The following is an 18,853-nucleotide window of genomic DNA, read 5'->3' as shown; positions in this document are numbered from 1 at the left end:
GGGTCATATTTAAATATAGGTACAAAAAATCTGTAAGGAAAATCCTGAATAAATAAAATCTGAATAACATAAATAATAAATAATAGATTGTGATAAATAAAAGCAATTTTAAAATTACATTCCTCATTTAGCTAATCTGTAAGGAAGATATTATTCGATACTGTCATTTGAGGAAGTTGTTTGTTTGTTTGTTTTCTTCTGCATTTTTCAATTGAAATAAATATTGGATATGATTTTATTTGTATATTTAAAATTAGGTTCGAAAAATTTGAAAAAATTTGAATCTTGAGTTATTCAAATTATTCAAGTTTCGAGTTGAATTTCATAATTCAATAACAAGTTGATGTAAATACCCTTTTGGTTCTTGTCAAGTTTGAAAATTAGCAAATTGATCTCTAAAAAAAATACAAAATAATTCAAAATATTTATAAAAATTTAAAATAATAATAAATATATAAAGAAAGTTAAATTTTTTCTAAAATAATATTTTTGGGACCTAAATAAGTTAATTAATGATTCAAGTTTATCATACTAAAATATTTTTTTTATTTTTCTTTAAAAAAAATTTCAAATATATATGATTTCAAGTTAGGATGATAAAACTGGACTCGTCAACTCGATTAACTCGAAATTTTTTCACTCAATTCGATTGGATCGAACGATCACCCTATTCAAAACAAAAAAATAATTAATATGTATTTGTAAGCCTTTTTGTTATGAAATTTTCTTAGTTATTAATTTGTATAGTAATCTTACCCTTAAGATTCCATGCAACCAAATAAAAATATATATCTTTATAGATAAGAATGTAATGCTTAATTTTGAGATTTATCGGTATTCGTTAATTATATTGGTTCTCGATTTAATTTTGAATAAGTTAAATTAAATTTCTAAAATGAAATAAAATTCTTTACATATTATTTTTTATTCACAAAATTCAAATTTAAAATTTTACTTTAAAATATCAAATTTATTTTTATTTGACTTAACCCAGTTAGATAGAATTAAGTTGTTAGGATTATTAATTTTCATATACACTCTAAGCCATCCAATCAGAGGCGAAGCTAGAGGGGCTGGCAGGACCCCAGCCCCTCCTAAAATGGAAAATTGTTATTTAGGTCCTTTAAAGAGTTTTAAAATTTTAAATTAGTAAATATAAAATTACACTTTGCCCCCTAAAATTTTAAAAATCGATTTAATCATTTAAAAATTATAAATATATAGATTATAAAAAATTAAAATTTCATTCTACCCCTAAAAAATGATCCTGCTTCTCCCCTACAATCAATCATAGGTGATTTGCTAACTGGCTTTTGCAACTTTGTTGGATGGCCAACTAAATTTATTTTCATTTTTTAATTAAATCTTTAAAGAAATAAGTTTGATATTTTTCTTTCTAACGTGGTATATGTGTTAAAATTTGATTAAATATAGTAGTTGAATTTGACAAAAGTTATATATTTTGTAGTTGAAGATAACATTGTTAATTTTTAGTGTTTAATTGAGTTTTAGAGTTGATATGATGAAAATTCATAATTAACTAATAATATTAGCACTTAACTTTCATTAAATCAACCCTAAAACCCAAATTAAATCACATTCATCAAACTATATTTGGCAAATTTAACATAAAATTAAACAAGTTCACAATTAACCTAAATTTACTCTATTAATAAAATCAAGAAAACTTCAAACATAATATTATTAGCAATTAATTTTAATCAAATAAACCTTAAAACTCAAATTAAATACTAAAAAGTTAATGTCGTTATCTTGAGTATCAAAATATATAACTTTTGTCAAATGTAGGTATCGGATTAAACCAAAAATAACATGGATACCACAATAGAAAAAAGCAAACTCAAGTATCAAATGATATATCAAGTTATTTATATATTATAAACCTCATCTACATTAAAATCTTAAATTTTGTGGTTTTATTTTTCCAAATTAATACACCCATTCCTAGAGAAGGTAACTTTCTCTTTTATAAAAATAGGTGTTAGAAAAATTACTTGTGTAATCAGGAGACCATAATCCTAATAAGTAACTTTTGTATTTTAAACTTAATTTCTAATTAGCTCGTCATCAATTAAACATTAGTTACTTGAGTATCTAACATATTTAGGGTCATACTTTATTCAATGATTGAAGCCTAATATGTATTATAGATTACTTTTAGTTTGAGCTAACATTTTATTATAGTAACCAATAACTTGTAATTATACTTACTATATATATGTGACATTTATGTTATGATCCAATTTCCCACTTGGACTACTTATCAACTTATAATTACATGTTATAAAATGACCTTATGAGTTCAAAAGTTCACTATCATAACCAAAATGTATTTCAAATAGTCTCATTCATTAATTTTATTAACACGAGCTAAGGCTACTTTACATACACATATTGTAACTAAATCCATCCCTAACACATACATTAACACAAAAAATAATATAAATCAAGTATGAATGCGTAATATGAAAACTACATGTAATGTGAACTAAACATGTCTATTTTCATTAGTCCTCCTTAAACCTTCTTGAGATAAAACTTTATCAAAATCAAAGTGTGAATAAAAAAAAAAACCTTATTTTTACAAAAAAAAAACCCTTACATTATCCATAAATTGAAATAATTGAAAATGAGTTTATAACAAGAACAAAGAACATTTAAAATTACAAATCCCCATTAAAACTAATATCCTTAAATGACATAACACCAGTATAATGGTGTGCTCGTGAAAAGCTTTGGGTTATATCCCCTTAGCAAGTGCATTCACAACCACCATAAAGGTTGTCCCAATATGCTCCATAGACACATGTCCTCCCTGAATTCTTTCTTTAATAACCAAGAATTTAAAATCTATATGCTTTGGGTTTGATGCGTTATTGTTATTATTGGATTAATGGTTGCAATTTAACATCACAATTCAAATCCTAATGAAAGAATTTTGCATCCATATTCTAACAAAATTGAAGTTTGTATACATGATTATATCTAACTTATCAAACCTCTAACATGTGAACATAAAATGTTATGTTTTCAGAAGATACCATATATATTGTTCGTTTCCTTTCCAATTATCAATACCTGAATTTGCTTAAGGATTTGCCTAACATCCCAATAATCTACACAATATCAATATGCATACAAACTTGAGCAAACATCAAACTCCTCCTCACTACCGAAGCATAAGGAAATTTTGCATTTCCTTAAACTCAAATAAAATTTTGGAGCATTAATTGAGACTGAACTCGTTACTAAAACTAGTATTTCATCGACATATAAAATCTAGAAAAATATGCGTACTCTTATTGAACTTCTGGCATATACAATCACCAACCATATTCATCTCGAAATCGAATGAGATAATCACTTGATAAAATTTGTAATACCATGACAAGAGGCTTGCTTAAGTCTATGGATAGATTTCTTCAATTTGCAAACTATTAACTTTGCATGATTGGACACAAAGTTTTCTAGTTGCACCATTTAAATCATCTCACCAATGTCACTAATGAAAAACATAGTCTTGACATCCATACAATGTAGCTCAAAGTCAAAATATGTCATTAAAGCCATTATAATTCTGAAAGAGTCTTTTAATGCAACCAAATAGAAAGTCTCTTTATAATCGATGCCTTCTCGAGGTTGTAGAGTTTGCTATTTTTGAAAATTTTCTTATACTTGATCGAAAGGTTCAATGACATTGTCTTGATTCAGAGTTGTTGCTTGAAAAATATAATGTATAGTAAATTGTTTTTAATAATTGTAAACAACAATTAAATAAATGTGTTGAGGAATATCAATATCTTCTTCTTCTTCTTCTTCAAATACAATGTTCTTAATTCTTCCTCAACAAACTCAACATCCTAAAAGAATCGAGCAGTACTTGTCTCAAAAATAGCCTTAATAGTGGGATCGTAAAATTTGTAACCCCCAAACCTTTCAAGGTGTCCTATAAAATAGAAACAGACAATCCTCAAGTGCAATTTCGTTTCTTTTGTTCCATAAAGCCTAACCCCAAGTAGACATCCTCAAATGTGCAATGTTTTAAGCCAAACTTTTTACATTTCTAAAGCTCATAAAGGATCTTTTTAGTTGCTTTAGTCGAAACTTTATTAAGCATATATGCCACGGTTTTAATACTTCTCTTCGAAGTGATTTGGACAAGGTATAATGGTTAATCATACTCCTCACCATCTCTTTGAATGTGTTATTTCATCTTTTTGTAACACCATTCATAGGGGGTGAACTCAACATAGTGCACTGTAAGATGATACCACTTTCCTCTAGGAATTTTGCAAATGGTCTTGGACGTTGTTACTCAAACCATCATATTTATCGTAATATTTATCACCATGATCTGAACTTTTTTTATTCCTTTTATTGAGTTTGCTCTCAACTCCAATCTTTTAATTTTTTGAGCACACTTATTGATTGTGATTTCTCATGAATGAGATAATGGTAGTCATATCGCGAAAAATCGTATGTGAATGTTATGAAATATTGTTGATCATTCTAAGAAGTTGTAGGAAATGGTTGACAAACATTTTTGTGTATTAGTTCTAAGACGTCTAGTTTCCTTATGGCACCAAATCTCCTTATATTTGTTTGTTTCCCCTTAATACAATTTACACACACATGAAAATTTGAAATAGCAATCAAATCAAGAATACCATCATGCACAAGTCTCTCAATTTTCCTTTTGGAGATATGACCAAATCTTTTTTGCCACATCAAAGTTGAATTATCAATGGTTAATTTGTATTTCTTACCTATTACGGTAGTATACAATGATGCATTAAATGAAACAATAGTATCAAGTAAATATAGATTATCATAACTTGATAAAGAACTGAAACTAACAAATTTTGAATTCTGAAAAACTAAAATTTCTATTTCCAAATGAACAAGAATAATCGAATTTGTCCAATGCTAAAATAGAAATCAAATTCTACAAAAAAGGCGAAATAACAAAAAAACTCATCCAAATCCATATAAAATCCAATTCTTATATAATAATCTAAAAGTTCACGTTGCTTCAACTTCTATCAAATTACCATTGTCTGCATAAATGTATCTTTCATCTTGATTAGGCTTTCGATAGTTTGATAATCTTGCATAGATACTTTGATGTGAATTATTACACCAGAATCTATCCACCAAATGTAACTAGGTATTAAAGTTAAATTAACTTTAGAAGAAACAAAATTAAGAAGTGAACCCTTCTTTATCCGCCAAGTATGATAATTGATACAATTCTTTTTTTATGATATGTCGCACTACAAAAGAAACAATCATTCTTACTTGCATTAGTAGGTGGAGTGATCAGGGGCGAGCATAAGGATTGCATTCCAATGCATAACCATTTTATTGATAGTTGCTCTGTGTTTTAAGAAATGGCAATATAATATGATTTGAAGATGGATTGGTCGAGGGGATATCAAAAAGTGACAATGGAAAGCGAAAATATTATCATGGTTATATATATCCTAAACTCGTAGCCAAGGAGACACAATAAGAAATCCTCGGTTCAGAACATTCAAGTTTATGCAAACAACTATGAAAGTTTTAGGGGAGCTAATAAAATTACAAGTTTCTTAACTAGTTATACTACTCAATAGCTTATTTCCACCTATTGCTCTTTATAGGATTTACAATGTAACATATCTATTTTGCTAGAGTTCATATTGGGATAATAAATTCCTTTATTTACACTCCCCTCAAAAAACAAAGAAGCAGCTAACAATCAAATATATTCTTAATGTATTTTAAACATCATATTTCTTTAATATATTTTTTTTGTAATTTAATTTAGAGCAAACTACACCCAAGGTTGCTAAACTATAACTATTAGTAAGTTTATTTTTTGGTTACTCGATTTCAAAAAGTTACAAAACGGTCGTTGACCTATACGGAAGTTTTCATTTAAGTTACTAGATTGTTAAAATTGTTGTTATATGGCCTTCTCATTTCACGTTGCTTGCACCAATCAAAAGTTCACATTTCCCTTTTCTTCTATAGTTCAGTTTTTTCCCATGAAATAGCTTTCTTCTCTGATCTGGGACACTAACCGTCAAATTGACTTGGATCTAAAGTATGTTATTCTACTCACTGATGGGTACTGATCTACCATACTGATCGTTGCTTTGAGCTCGCTAAAAAAAATCCTAGTGATTTAAACAAAAACTTTTGAATAGTTCAGTGATTTAAATAACAATTTCCAAAAAGTTCAGTAACTGTTTCGCAACTTTTTAAAGTTAAACTACTAAAACGTAAACATACTAACATTTTAATAACTTTAGATATAGTGCACCCCTTATTTTATTCCCAATTTATGCATTTAAAATAATTATAATATCTTGAAAATTTAATGAAACAATCCAGAGACAAATTTTAGGTCATATATATTGAATACACATAAGCATATGTCTCTCGGAAAAGACAAATGCACTCCCATAAATGAGAAATTGACCAATCAGAAACATAATGCAGTGGTGGAACCTTCCTTCCCAAGGCCAAGAGAAATACCAAATTAGCAGTGATTTAAATAAAGGGTTAATTCCAGCCAATCCTCAAACTATAATCCAGATTTCAAATCAGTTTCTAAGATTCAAAATGTTGGTGGTGAAAATACTAATAGATTCAAATATTCGTGCGGTAAGTATACACGTGTTTAAAATTTAATCCGTATATTTTAAATGTATTTTACCTCAGATTCGAGCTAAAATTTAATTCATAAACTAAAAGTTTTGAATAAAAATAACCAATCTTAAATCTCATTTTCATTTTTTTTGTCAAAAATAATACTTAAATTATGATTTTGGTCTACGTTACCCAAAAAGTGAACATTTGAAAAAACTCCATCAATAAAAATTTTGACACACGATAAATGACATCATCCATGACATAGGTAGCCAAGATATGTAGTGTATTTTTATTGGTTGGCATTTAGTTCTTTTTAATTAAGGTAAACTATCAAAATAATCATTTTTTTTTATCGGGTTATATTTTAGCCACTTAAATTTGAAATGTTACATTTTAGTTACTTACGTGATCGTGTTGTAACATTTTATTCACTAAGCGTTAATTGTTGTTAACGGTGTAATGGTAAGCTGACGTGGCGCGTTAAATCATCATTTCAAATGAAAATTTTAGGTTAAATTATACAACTGGTCTCCATATTTTTTTTGTTTTGAGCAATTTAACTTTTTTTTTACGTTAAAAGAGATGGAAAAGGGAGGAAAATAGAGGGAGAAGCAAAAGAGAACGGAAAATAAAGAAGAAAGAAAGGAAAGTTAAAAGAACATAAAAAAATAACCAAAACGAAAAAAAATATGGGGACCAATTGTATAATTTAGCCTAAATTTTTTGTTTAAAATGATGATTTAATGTGCCATGTCAACTTACTATTACACCGTTAACAGCAATTAACGACTCAGTGACTAAAATGTTACAACACATTAACGTAAGTGATTAAAACGTATCATTTCAAACATAAGTGTCTAAAATGTAACCTAAAAGAAACAAAAGTAACTATTTTGACAGATTACCCTTTTAAATATTGTTAAATTTTAAGATAAACTAAGACAAAATTATAATTTAAGTATCAACTCGGATATTAAAAAAAACATTAATCACTTATGTGAGAATCAAAATATAATTTAGAGATCAATTTGCTAATAAAACTTATTTAAAATCCTAAAAGATTTTTAGATTTTATTATAATTAAAAAAAAATCATCAACATGGATTAGGTTGGAGGACCTTTTGACCTTGGTGTAAATTTTGTAATGATATTTCTCACACACAAGCTTTTTTCTTTTTTGCTTCCAAGTTCTAGCAATGAAAGACTCAAAACTTCAAACCTAACCCCACATTAGGCGGTGCTGATTTGACTTTTTTTTCTTCTTTTTTTAAAATTTAATTTGTCCCTATGAAATTAATAGCTTTTTAGATGCCCCCACCAGGGAGCAAATCACCAGAGGGGCTTGAATGAAAAAAAAGTTGCAGAGGCAGGCAGCCAATGCTAATGGCATTCAAAACTTTTTTTAAGACAAGCTTAGATGCTGTCAACTGTCATGCACCATGTAAAGAAAGAATGTTCAGACACATGGAGATGGGTGCATTAGAGCTGGCTCACTATACCCCTCTCTCTATATACATTAAAACTTTAATGATCATATAAATAAGTGATTGAAAGAAATCGGTGAAATGATGTGTTCTCCGAAGAAATAAACAGTTGGTCATGAAATGTGTACGATTCTCATGATTAGGTATTAAACCCCGACTGCATAATTAAGCAATAAGGTAAACAAGAGCAACTATCACATCATACTTCGTGATTAATACAAATTTAAGAAAATTGATGGAATCCCAACCATGTCAAGAAGATTAAAGTCAAATAACATTTTAAAATTTATATAACATTAACAATAAGCATTAAATTAACAGATGAACATGGATTTTGAGTTTACATTTTTGCTTTTCAGTAGCAGCCAACCAGAACACAGGTAATTCCATGTCATTTACCATATCCAACAACATCACTTTCAGACAAACAATGGAATCATAGAATCCAGAAACACTAACATTAAAAACCAGAAAAATGACTGTCGAATTCTCAAACATGATTAGTAGCAGCATCCTTTTATACTGCCACAATATATTCATTAACCATTAGAGTTAGTGTGAAACTATATATATATAAAGGTTAATAGGGCAGCTTCACAACCTAAAAAATATTAACCTCTGTTAGCTCGATCCCGAACCAGAATAACCCGAACTCCGACACCGTAGTCGAATACTGCATCGGAAGTAATAACAGAGGCAAAAAACCGAAGTCGAAAAAAGAGACCTTCTAATGTGTCAGTGAACTGCACTAGTTACCAATATGAACAATTTGCCAAAGATGTGATTTTCCCACTCAGACTTCCATCTTCCAAATTGTGTTGCCAGCTGCGGCGAGCTTGGCACGTTGTGCTGCTAACACGATCGCGGTCTTTCCCTTTTCGTCTTGAGGGAGTTCGCAGGTTTCACCGATGGATCCGGACTTCAAATCACCTGGTGGGATAAAACAATCAACCGAAAGGCCTGGTACATTGAAGGCAACCTCCTCGATCGTCCAAGCTTCTTCCATCTTTGTTTTAGTATGGCTCATTGCGACTTCCCCGAACCTGAAAAGTGTAACAACAGAACGACCGGAATGTGCTATCATGATACCTTCAACGGGACGGTAATCATCGAGATATGAATCGATTGTGGTTTCCCAATAAACAGCATCACCGCCGTTAGATTGAATACGAGTCAGATGTGAATCTTCGATGTGAACAAGAAGTCCAGTCTTCTGACTAAAGTAACCGAATAAAACATGCCTAATGATCTCCGCCGGGCCTTCACTCCTCGCCTTAAGCGTCTGCGGCTCGGTACATAACTTGAGGATGAAGCAATCTTCACCGTTAACATTTTTCTCACCTATGCATCTTGCATCAGCAAACATACCAGCCGTAGTCCTCGGATCAAGACCCTGAAGCGCACGACGCAACGGTCGAACAGGTCCTTTCGCGGTATGACTACCGAGCCAAGGCGTATGCCGCCACACGAGCTTCCCATTACATCCAGCGCGAACCTTGCTACCACCGACCGCAAGTTCGACATACCACATGTCCGGATTCATTTGCCAAAGCACAAACCCGCCGGACTCCGCGCCTTTAGAGCCGTTGCGATTCTTAACCGTCCTCGTTGCCGTTTCGTATTCACAAGCTACCATTTTAAGCTTCCCCATAGCGTAGGCATTCCGAATCGAGTTTTGCAACTTCTGCCCGCCGGAAGCCGCCGTGTATTGCTGCAATATGTACTGAGCAGAGGAAGTTTCCTGCATCATTACAATGGAATCAAAATTATAAGTAAATTAAAATGGATCTATCAGTAAAATAAATAAAAATAAAACAGGGGACTAACAATGGGAGTATCTTTGATGCTCAAATGAGGCAAAGGGTCATTGCAGTTAACATGAACCGGAGCCAATGGTGCAGCCATAACCCCAAGCAACAATCTCAGATCAGACCTCTTATACGAAGCAGTAACGGAAGGGTTCCTCGACAACTGCCCCTTAACCCATTGTCCTATACCCGACCCGACTCGTTTCGAGTCCCCGATTTCGACTCCGTCGGGATCAGGACCTTCCATGAGTGGAGCCAAAGCTTCCCCGACTGGCCTTAAGCTCCCGGATCTCGCGATCAATGGCTCCGGTTGCGCCACGTAACCGCCGCCACCGGCGTAGTACTGGTTACTGGTTTTCTTTCTCCGCAAGAGACCGGACATGGGTGAACCGGTTCTCGCCAGACTGTTGGACCGGGAACGGGAAGGTGAAAGCCCGCGAATCACGTCTTCTTTGAGAGATGAGAAAAAACCTTGCTTTTTCTCCATTGCAGCTCGTTTTTTTCCCTAAAAAATCCGAAAGAAAAAAAAGAAAACCCTTCGTTGATTATACAGTGAAATAAAGAAGCAAAAAACGATTAAAGGGTATTTTTATTAGATGAAAAGAAGAGAGCTTTGAAGTTCATTCATGGAGTTTAAGTGAGAAATATAGAGCAGAGCAATGAAGAAACTGTTTTCTTTTGGAAAGAGAGTGTAAACGTCGCGACTTTTTAGAGAGCGACTTAGACGCAGTTTATTGATTATATATTATTATTATTATTATTCTCAAAATTAACAATATTTTGTGAAAATATCTTTGTTATTCAAAATAATTAATATTTCAATATTTTATGAAGACAAGGATTAATACAATCACATGTCCTCAATTTATGGCCTAATTTTTAAATTGGTCCTAAGTTTCAAAACGTTTCAATTGAATATCAATTAAGTCCTACCATATTAAATTCTAGTTAAATTATGACATGGACCATATTCAAAATTGTTTATTTTTAAAACATGTCAGATCTAAATTATTTATATCGTACGTAAACATGTGTTTATAATTTAATACAAGTGATTTTAAATATATACGGCAAAGTTATAAATTTTTTAGGGTTCAAAGTTGGTTATAACTTTACGGTTTTTGGAGGAAGTAGATAACAATTCTACCATTTTTTTGTATGGCCAGCACAATAGTTTAGGAAAATCTATCTATTTTTATTTCAAAAAAATTATTCTTTCTATTTTACGACTAAATTAGCTATATATATCTCTTTTTTTGTTAATTAGTCAAATAGGCCCCGTTTTTTTCAAGATTTAGGGAAATATGTTGATTCTGAAGAAAGTATGTGAAAGCGAGTCCAGCTAAAAATATTTTTTTAAAACTCCAAAAAAATGCGTTACGAAAAGCTCTCCAGCTAGACAATTTTTTTGCCAACTGTATAAAAAACACGCGCTTTTCATGTTCTCGTTAAAGAAAAAAAAAAGGCAAATTTAGCCCCATTTTACAAGTCCTTTGGATAAATTTGATGTAGTAAACCAATTGTGTTTTTTCAGTAAGACATGTCATTGGAGGAATCGGAGTTTGGAATGGCAACTGGCCAGTGACAGAATATATTGAGCAAAAAGGTTTTGCTGCGAGTACATTGTTTAATGTACTCGCGCAAGTAGTTGCTCATTAGTCTCGCAAGCCGTGACTGATTTTGTGTGGTTCCAGGACGCGAACAATCGTTGGAATTAGCCAATGGCTAATGAGCATGGTTAACACGTGGCGTGACAGCAGAGCGAGTAGAAGAAGAGAAAAGTCGAGGGAGTGGTGATAAGTATATATTTTTAGGAAAGATGCCAGCATAATAATTAATTACTTATTGTTTTAAAAGTTACCGTAACTGTTTTAATTACAGAGGAAAATAACAACGTGGTACTTACCATGGTAAAAGTATCATGGAGGGTCATGTACTACGAGTGAGATTACATTTTGATCCTTTTACTCAAAAAAATAAATAATTTAATCTATATTTATTAAATCAAATAGCAAACTAGTTCTTTCTGTTAAAAAAATTATTTATGTTAATAATTGCCATGGTTAACGAAATAACCAGATAGTTTACAAATAACGTGCTACGTGTACCTTATGCTAATATACAATGACTAGTTTTTAATAGAAAAAATGGATGAAATTTTTAACAGAATGACTTGTTTGCTCTTTGATCTAATGTACAAGGCCTAATTTGCCATTTTTTTTAGTTGAAGGGGCAAAATGTAATCTAACTCCTAATATAATGGCCTTCATGGTACTTTTACCTACTTACTACCGATATTTGTTTAGTTGAGTAGTAAAAATTTACTATTCTTCAAGTAAGGTTTTAGGTTGAAGTATCATCGATTGTCTTCTTATTTCATTATTATTTTTAGTAAACTACATTCAATATCACTAATTTTTTAGTATGATTACATTTTGGCCACTAATTTTTAAAAAGTTACAAAATGGTCATTGAATTATTCGAAAGTTTTCGTTTAATATTTTTTTAAAGTCCAGCTATCAAGGTCCAAGTGACAATTCAACGATCGATACAATAGATCGCTACCCATCGATGAGTAGAAGAATATACCTCATATCCAAGTCGATCTGACGATCAGTGATAGAGATCAAAGAAGAAAGTTGTTTGGATTTTGATTCACAAATTCATAACATTCAGAGTTGTTTCATGAAAAAAAAACTGAATTGTAGAAGAAAACGAGAATGAAAGCTTTCAATTGGTGCAGGTGATGCAAACAAAGAATGCCATACAACAATAATTTTAAAAGCTTAACGAGTTAAATGAAAATTTTTGAATAGTTCAGTGACCATTTTGTAACTTTTTGAAGTTAAATGACCAAATCATGTATTTTATTTTTTAATAATAAATAATCTCCTCACACATGGGATGGGAGGTTCACTTAATTTTTCTTAATTTTAGAATTTTGAGGTTTGTAATTAATTTAGGTATTGTATCAAACGAAACAGATTACGATTGGCATAGTAATGATGAAGTAATATATATCGATTGAGTCTTAACTCTATTGGTATGATATTGTTACCAACACAAGAGGACGTGGATTCGAGTGCGTTGAAGCACATTATCATTTTCATATGGATTAAGTTTTAGTTTAATTGACATCATTATTATTACAACGATCATGAGAATGTGGATTCAAATATACTTAAACACATATGATCCTTCTATTTAAGTGTTTAAAGAGTGTCGATTGAGTTTTAGCTCGATTAGCATGAGTATTGTTGCCAATACAGGAGGACATCAGTTCGAATGCGTTGGAGAGCATTATCCTTCTATTTATGGGTTGGGGAGGAGCTATTGGTAGTTCTAGGCATTGAGTCAAATAGAGGTGAGCAAAACTCAATTGGATTAAAAAAATGATTTTTTTTTCAAATTTCAAGCTAATTGAAATTAAGTTATTCAAATCAACTTGAATAAGTAATTTGAGTTTCGAACGAGTTTAATTTTACAATTCGGATAACAGATTGGTGTAAATACCCCTTTAGTCCCTGATAGCAAGATAAATTCGTATCTTTAATATATTTATTTTTGGGTAATTATCAAATAAAATGCTATTAAGTTTGGATTTTTCTTATCAGGAATGAAGTTGGTGTGCTGAATTCAAACTCTTACAAAAAATGACTAAATTGGAACAAAAAGCAAAGAGGAGGGCTTGATTGAAAGATTGGAGATTCAAATATGATTGGATAAAGATTGAAGGGTTGAAGATTTTTTTAAGTGACTGGATAAAGATTGAATGATTTTTTATATTGTTACAACTCGTAATTAATTTAAATTTTAGTTTAAATTTGACTTTTAAATTTTGATTTATTTAGTAATAATATTTAAATTTATTTAGTGATAATATTTAGGAAAAATCTAGCTAAATTTTAGTACTAAAAATGTGTATAAATACCTAGTGGCTATAACCAATTGAACACACTTTACTTTGGCATTTAATAAATTATTTATTTTTTTATTCTCGCGTCACCCATATTCTGTTCTTTCAATTTTTTTTCTTTAACTTTTAGCTTTTTGGTTTAATTTCCTTCCAAAGCCCTTTTCCTTTCCACCTTTCACAATTCCATGAAACCATTTTCAAAGCATGATTTTTTTCATGATTAACTAAACCCTTTTTAGCCTTAGCCCGGTTATCACTTCAACAAATAAATTGTGAGATATGAACCCGCACCAAATACTTTACAATTCGGTATTTGGTATCTCTCTGGTATATGGGATAGTACAAATTTGTCCTTCAAAGTTGATTTGATTTCAATTCAAAAAGCGCGCGTTGGGTCGGAATCGTTTGGCGTATAGTTAGGAAGTTGAGTTGCTGGTGTTATATTCAAAAATTCGCGAACAAATTGGCGTGTTAAATTGGAAAAAGCTAGTTGGATTCCGTCAAGGGAAATAGTCATCAAATTTAAACGACCCACACGGTTGAGGTTGTTAATTCGAGTTGGGCTTTTCAGATTGCAAGGCTGTCAAAATCTTAAATTACGGGCATGTGCCATGTGGTTGGAAATTTGACAAGGGTTGATTTGCAGGTAATATCGAGATCGACTATGAGATGAAGAGTTGGGGGTTTGAAGGATCCTCGATTGCTATAACCAGCTTATCGCTTGGAAGGGAAAATATATTTCAAGGATTGATTCAAGATTGGAGTACACTGAGGCTAAGGCTAAACTTAACAAAATATTTTATTTATTCATTTATTTTATTTTCTTAAATTTATTTTTGCATTTTCGAATGTATTTTTATTTTATTTTATTTTATTTTTCGTATTTTATTCTTTATTTATCTTAACTAATTTAAACCCCCCATTTTTTTTATTTTTCAGCATTTCTACACATAGGTCGTGGGCACGACTGTGACCGCGACATTGATTTTGGTCACGAAAAAAGGTAAAATTAGATAGTCAGTCCTTGTGGATTCGACCCTACTGCTCTATACTGCTAATTAATGTTATTTTGTCGTTGTAATTTATATTTGGTGGTTTCGACGCCCATCAGTCCCTGTCAAATTTGAAAATAAGCAAATTAGTCTTTTTCTCAACAAAAATTACAAAAAAAATTCAAAATAATTTTTAAATTTCAAAATATTTATAAAATTCCAAAATTTATTTATTTTACAAAATTATAATAATCTTAAAAGGATTCTAAAGAATATATAAAGAAAGTTTAAAGTTTTCTAAATAAGTTAATTAATGATTCAAGTTTATCATACTAAAATATTTTATTTCTATTTTGCTTTAAAAAGTTTTCAAATTTATGTACTATAACACGAAAGTAGTTATATTATAATAAGATTTTATTTGACATGTTTAATTTTTTATTTTAACTCGAAAAATTTTACTCGATTCAATTTAATTGAATTCTATTTTACTTGGCTAGATTTGAAAAGTTTTCAAATCTAGTTAGTATGATAAAATAGGACTCGTCCACTCGATTAATTCAAAATTTTTCACTTGATTTAATCAAACGCTCACATATAACATAAAAAGAACAGATATAATCAAAATTATAACGAGATTGTTAAAAAAAAGTTGAAAGAGTTATGGATAATAATAGAAATTATATAAAAAAATTTATTTCTAAAAATATGTATTTTGAGAAAAAATATAAAAAAAAAGGTTATGATTTGTCAATGGAATGAAAGATAACTAATTGCGCGTAAATGGAAAGGTTTAAAAAAAAAAGGAAGACGCGTTTTCCACCTTATTTTCGTTATAGTGCATACAGCCAACAGATACTCCCGCCACTTTTAGAAGAATAAATAATAAAAACATAATAAAAATTTTATTTAAATTAATTTAAATGTTTAATTTAAAATAATTGTTTATGTTTTATTATTATTTGTTTGGATAATATATATTTAAAACAGACCAAGTACGAATAAAGGCGTTGAACCGATTGACTCAAAAATTACTTTAAATTTGTACAAATTAAAAATCGAGACAAAAATAAATTGGTTTAATAAAATTTCTCTTTTTTATTTTTTAAAAGAATTTTAGTTAATTAATTAATTATTGTTGGTTTGATGGTCGAATCGAACGAATTGGCTTAATTAGAAATCAATGGTATGACGTGTTCAATCATCAGTCTTGTTATTAAAAACACAGAGTGTTATTTATATTTTTCAAGTTAGGAAATCAAAATAGACCTAATTGTCGAATTTAAGTGCCAAAATAAACCAATAAAAATACAGATACCAAAGTGAATTAATTTATTAAATTTAAGAGTCAAAAATTATATTATCCCTTATTTGTTTACTTTTTAATATTTTTTCTTACCTTTTCTTTCTTTATTTCTGATTAATTTTTAAAATTTTTAAAAGAATTAAATTATTACTTCTGATTGATTTTTTTTTTTTGTTATATTTTTATCTCAATTCAGATTTATTTTCTTTTAACGTGGATTCGTTCCCTACTGAACAAGTGCTAGTGTGACTGGGAGCCAAGGGTGATGTTTTGTTGGATGTGTTGCTCTGTCCGAGCGGACCGTCGCTGGAGACGTGAACCTCTATCTCGTCTGCTATCAGGCAGGACGGCAAGATTTTCCTTACTCTGAAGCTGGACGTTTCAAAGGTTTCATTGATTTACGGGGATGGGACTCAACGGAGGTGGTTGGGCTTTCCTTCGATTTTACTTTGGTTGTGAGATTTTTTTTATATTTTACTTGCAGCCTGTCTATATCTCAATATGACACGTTGTTGTTTTTATTAATAAATAATCTGAAATTTTATTCAAAAATATATAATTTAATTAAAAATAGAAATGCCCCAGTGAAGATGAGCTTTCACAGCCGTACGTAACGTGGTATGCAAAATTCTGTGGCACATATGTCATAATTAAAAGAGAATATTCATATTGTATTAATTAATATTTATTGAGAACATTAAATAACAAATATATTATTATACTAATGGGCAACACATATTTATTTATTTTGTTTTTGCTTTCGTTTGATTTGTTTGTTCGTCAGTAAATGAACTTTATTACATGTGATACTGAAGAGATTCTAAAATAAAATGTGATCCCATAATTAATTATACCATTTTTAAATTTCATTTCGATGTATAAAATTATAAAATTATAAAAAAGGTTACAATTTAGGGTTAAGGTAGATATTATATATATTAGTAAATCCAGACATTATACAACAAGGCATAATGATATATTTTGTCCTCTAACCTTATAAGAAAAAGCCATTTTAGTTCTCTATTTAATTTTAATCTTTTTAGCCCTTATAAGAAAGCTGACTTTTATTTTTCTGTTTTTTATTATTGTTGTTATTATTTTTTTCTCTCTTTTTTTTCTTTTATTTTCAAAATATTAAATAAAAAGGGAAGGGTTTTTACCTATTTGCCATTGCCGGAGTACTCAGGGGGGTTGAAGTGCTGCATCAAAAAAAAAAAAAAAACTTTTTGACTCCCTGCGGCCGGTGCGGTGGCCCTCGCCCAGACCCTTGGCCGGATTTTTGGAGAGCAGGGAGAGAGAAGAACAATTTTTTGTTGAAAGAAGAGAAAATTGATTTTTTTTTTGAATTTTTTTAAACTTATATAGGGTGTTAAAATGGCGCCGTTTTGGAGGGGTTCAGAAAGCCCCAAAACGACGTCGTTTTGATCTGGATCGGACCGACCCCACATGAACCGCCTAGGATCCACATTTTTTTAGACAAAAGGGCTATTTTGCCCTCAGTCCTTCCGCTTTTGAGGTTGGCTACAATTGGGTCCTATCCTTTTTTTATTTTTTTAATTTTGCCACAAATTTTCAATTTTCTTTCAATTTGGTCCTTAGACCGTTTTAAAAGGAAAACGCATGGAACGACGCTGTTTAAAGGGTTGGGAATAATTTCCCATCCGGTCCTTGCCCTTTTTCAGCGCATTCTAGTTGGCCCTTTTTCTTTTTTATTTGTAATTTATACCTTTAAATTTCATTTTATCCCGATTTAATCTATTTTTTGTTATTTTGTTATCTTATTAATTAAGCTAGTTATTATCATACCTGTATTTTCTTTTTATATTTACTTATTCATTACTATTATATTATGCCATTAGTTTTGTATTATTATTGTTATTATATTTCTATTTTATTTACTTATCTAAGTTTAAATATCTTTTATCTTATTATATATTATTATTATGTAATCACTTATATCTTTTGTGTTTTTTTTTACTTTAGATTATTTTTATTCTATTATTAATATTAATATTATTATTATTTACTCATTTATACCTTTTAAGTTTCAAACTTTGTTATATATATGTTTATATACGTACTTACATATTTTATATTTTTGTAATTTTATTTATCTTCTTTATTATTATTATTTTACTTGATGATTACTTATTTATTTATGTGCTCATATTATTTTTAAGACTTTTTAGTTTAATGTGCTTATGTACTTGCTATTTTATATGTAAGTAATTTGCCCTTTTATTTATTTATCTTATTTTTGTTGTTGTTAATTGTATTATTTATACTTACATCATCATATTCATTATCGTTTTGTTACGCATGTTAATATTGTGTTTTATTTCTATCATTTCATGTTAGATTAATTTTATTTGATGCAAAAATCATAGCTTTAAAACAAATAAAACCTTGTATTTTGATTCGATAAGATCGTACCTTAACTTACGGGGTTTCGATTTTCTCGATAAATCTAAATACACGAATCATTTTAAACAAAGTTTTAAATGTTCTCCGGAATCAACAAAAGATCGTGTTCTAACTCGCGGGACATGATCTCTTTTCTAAACCCAAGGTAACCAAATATCTTTCAAAATAAGTAATTTTCTTGGCATTTATTCTCGTATCGATAATTTAAGACATTGTGTCCTAACTTACGAGACGTAATTCTCTTTCTCGATTAGCGTGAAATA

General features: G+C 30.1%; 1 protein-coding gene across 1 annotated transcript; it reads right to left on the bottom strand.

The window, feature by feature from the left end:
* Positions 1-8,405: 8,405 nt before the first annotated feature.
* Positions 8,406-10,654, bottom strand: LOC105780405 (uncharacterized). Its single transcript, XM_012604717.2, has 2 exons — positions 9,972-10,654; positions 8,406-9,885 (listed from the first exon to the last, which is right to left on the bottom strand). The coding sequence occupies exons 1-2, from the start codon at positions 10,437-10,439 to the stop codon at positions 8,938-8,940; spliced, it is 1,416 nt and encodes a 471-aa protein (XP_012460171.1). The 5' UTR covers positions 10,440-10,654; the 3' UTR covers positions 8,406-8,937.
* Between the last annotated feature and the right edge of the window lie 8,199 nt (positions 10,655-18,853).

Source organism: Gossypium raimondii, chromosome 4 (assembly GCF_025698545.1).
Source record: "Gossypium raimondii isolate GPD5lz chromosome 4, ASM2569854v1, whole genome shotgun sequence".
Classification (NCBI taxonomy): domain Eukaryota; kingdom Viridiplantae; phylum Streptophyta; class Magnoliopsida; order Malvales; family Malvaceae; genus Gossypium; species Gossypium raimondii.
Note: the sequence above shows the minus strand (reverse complement) of the source record. Positions and strands in the feature narration are given on the sequence as shown.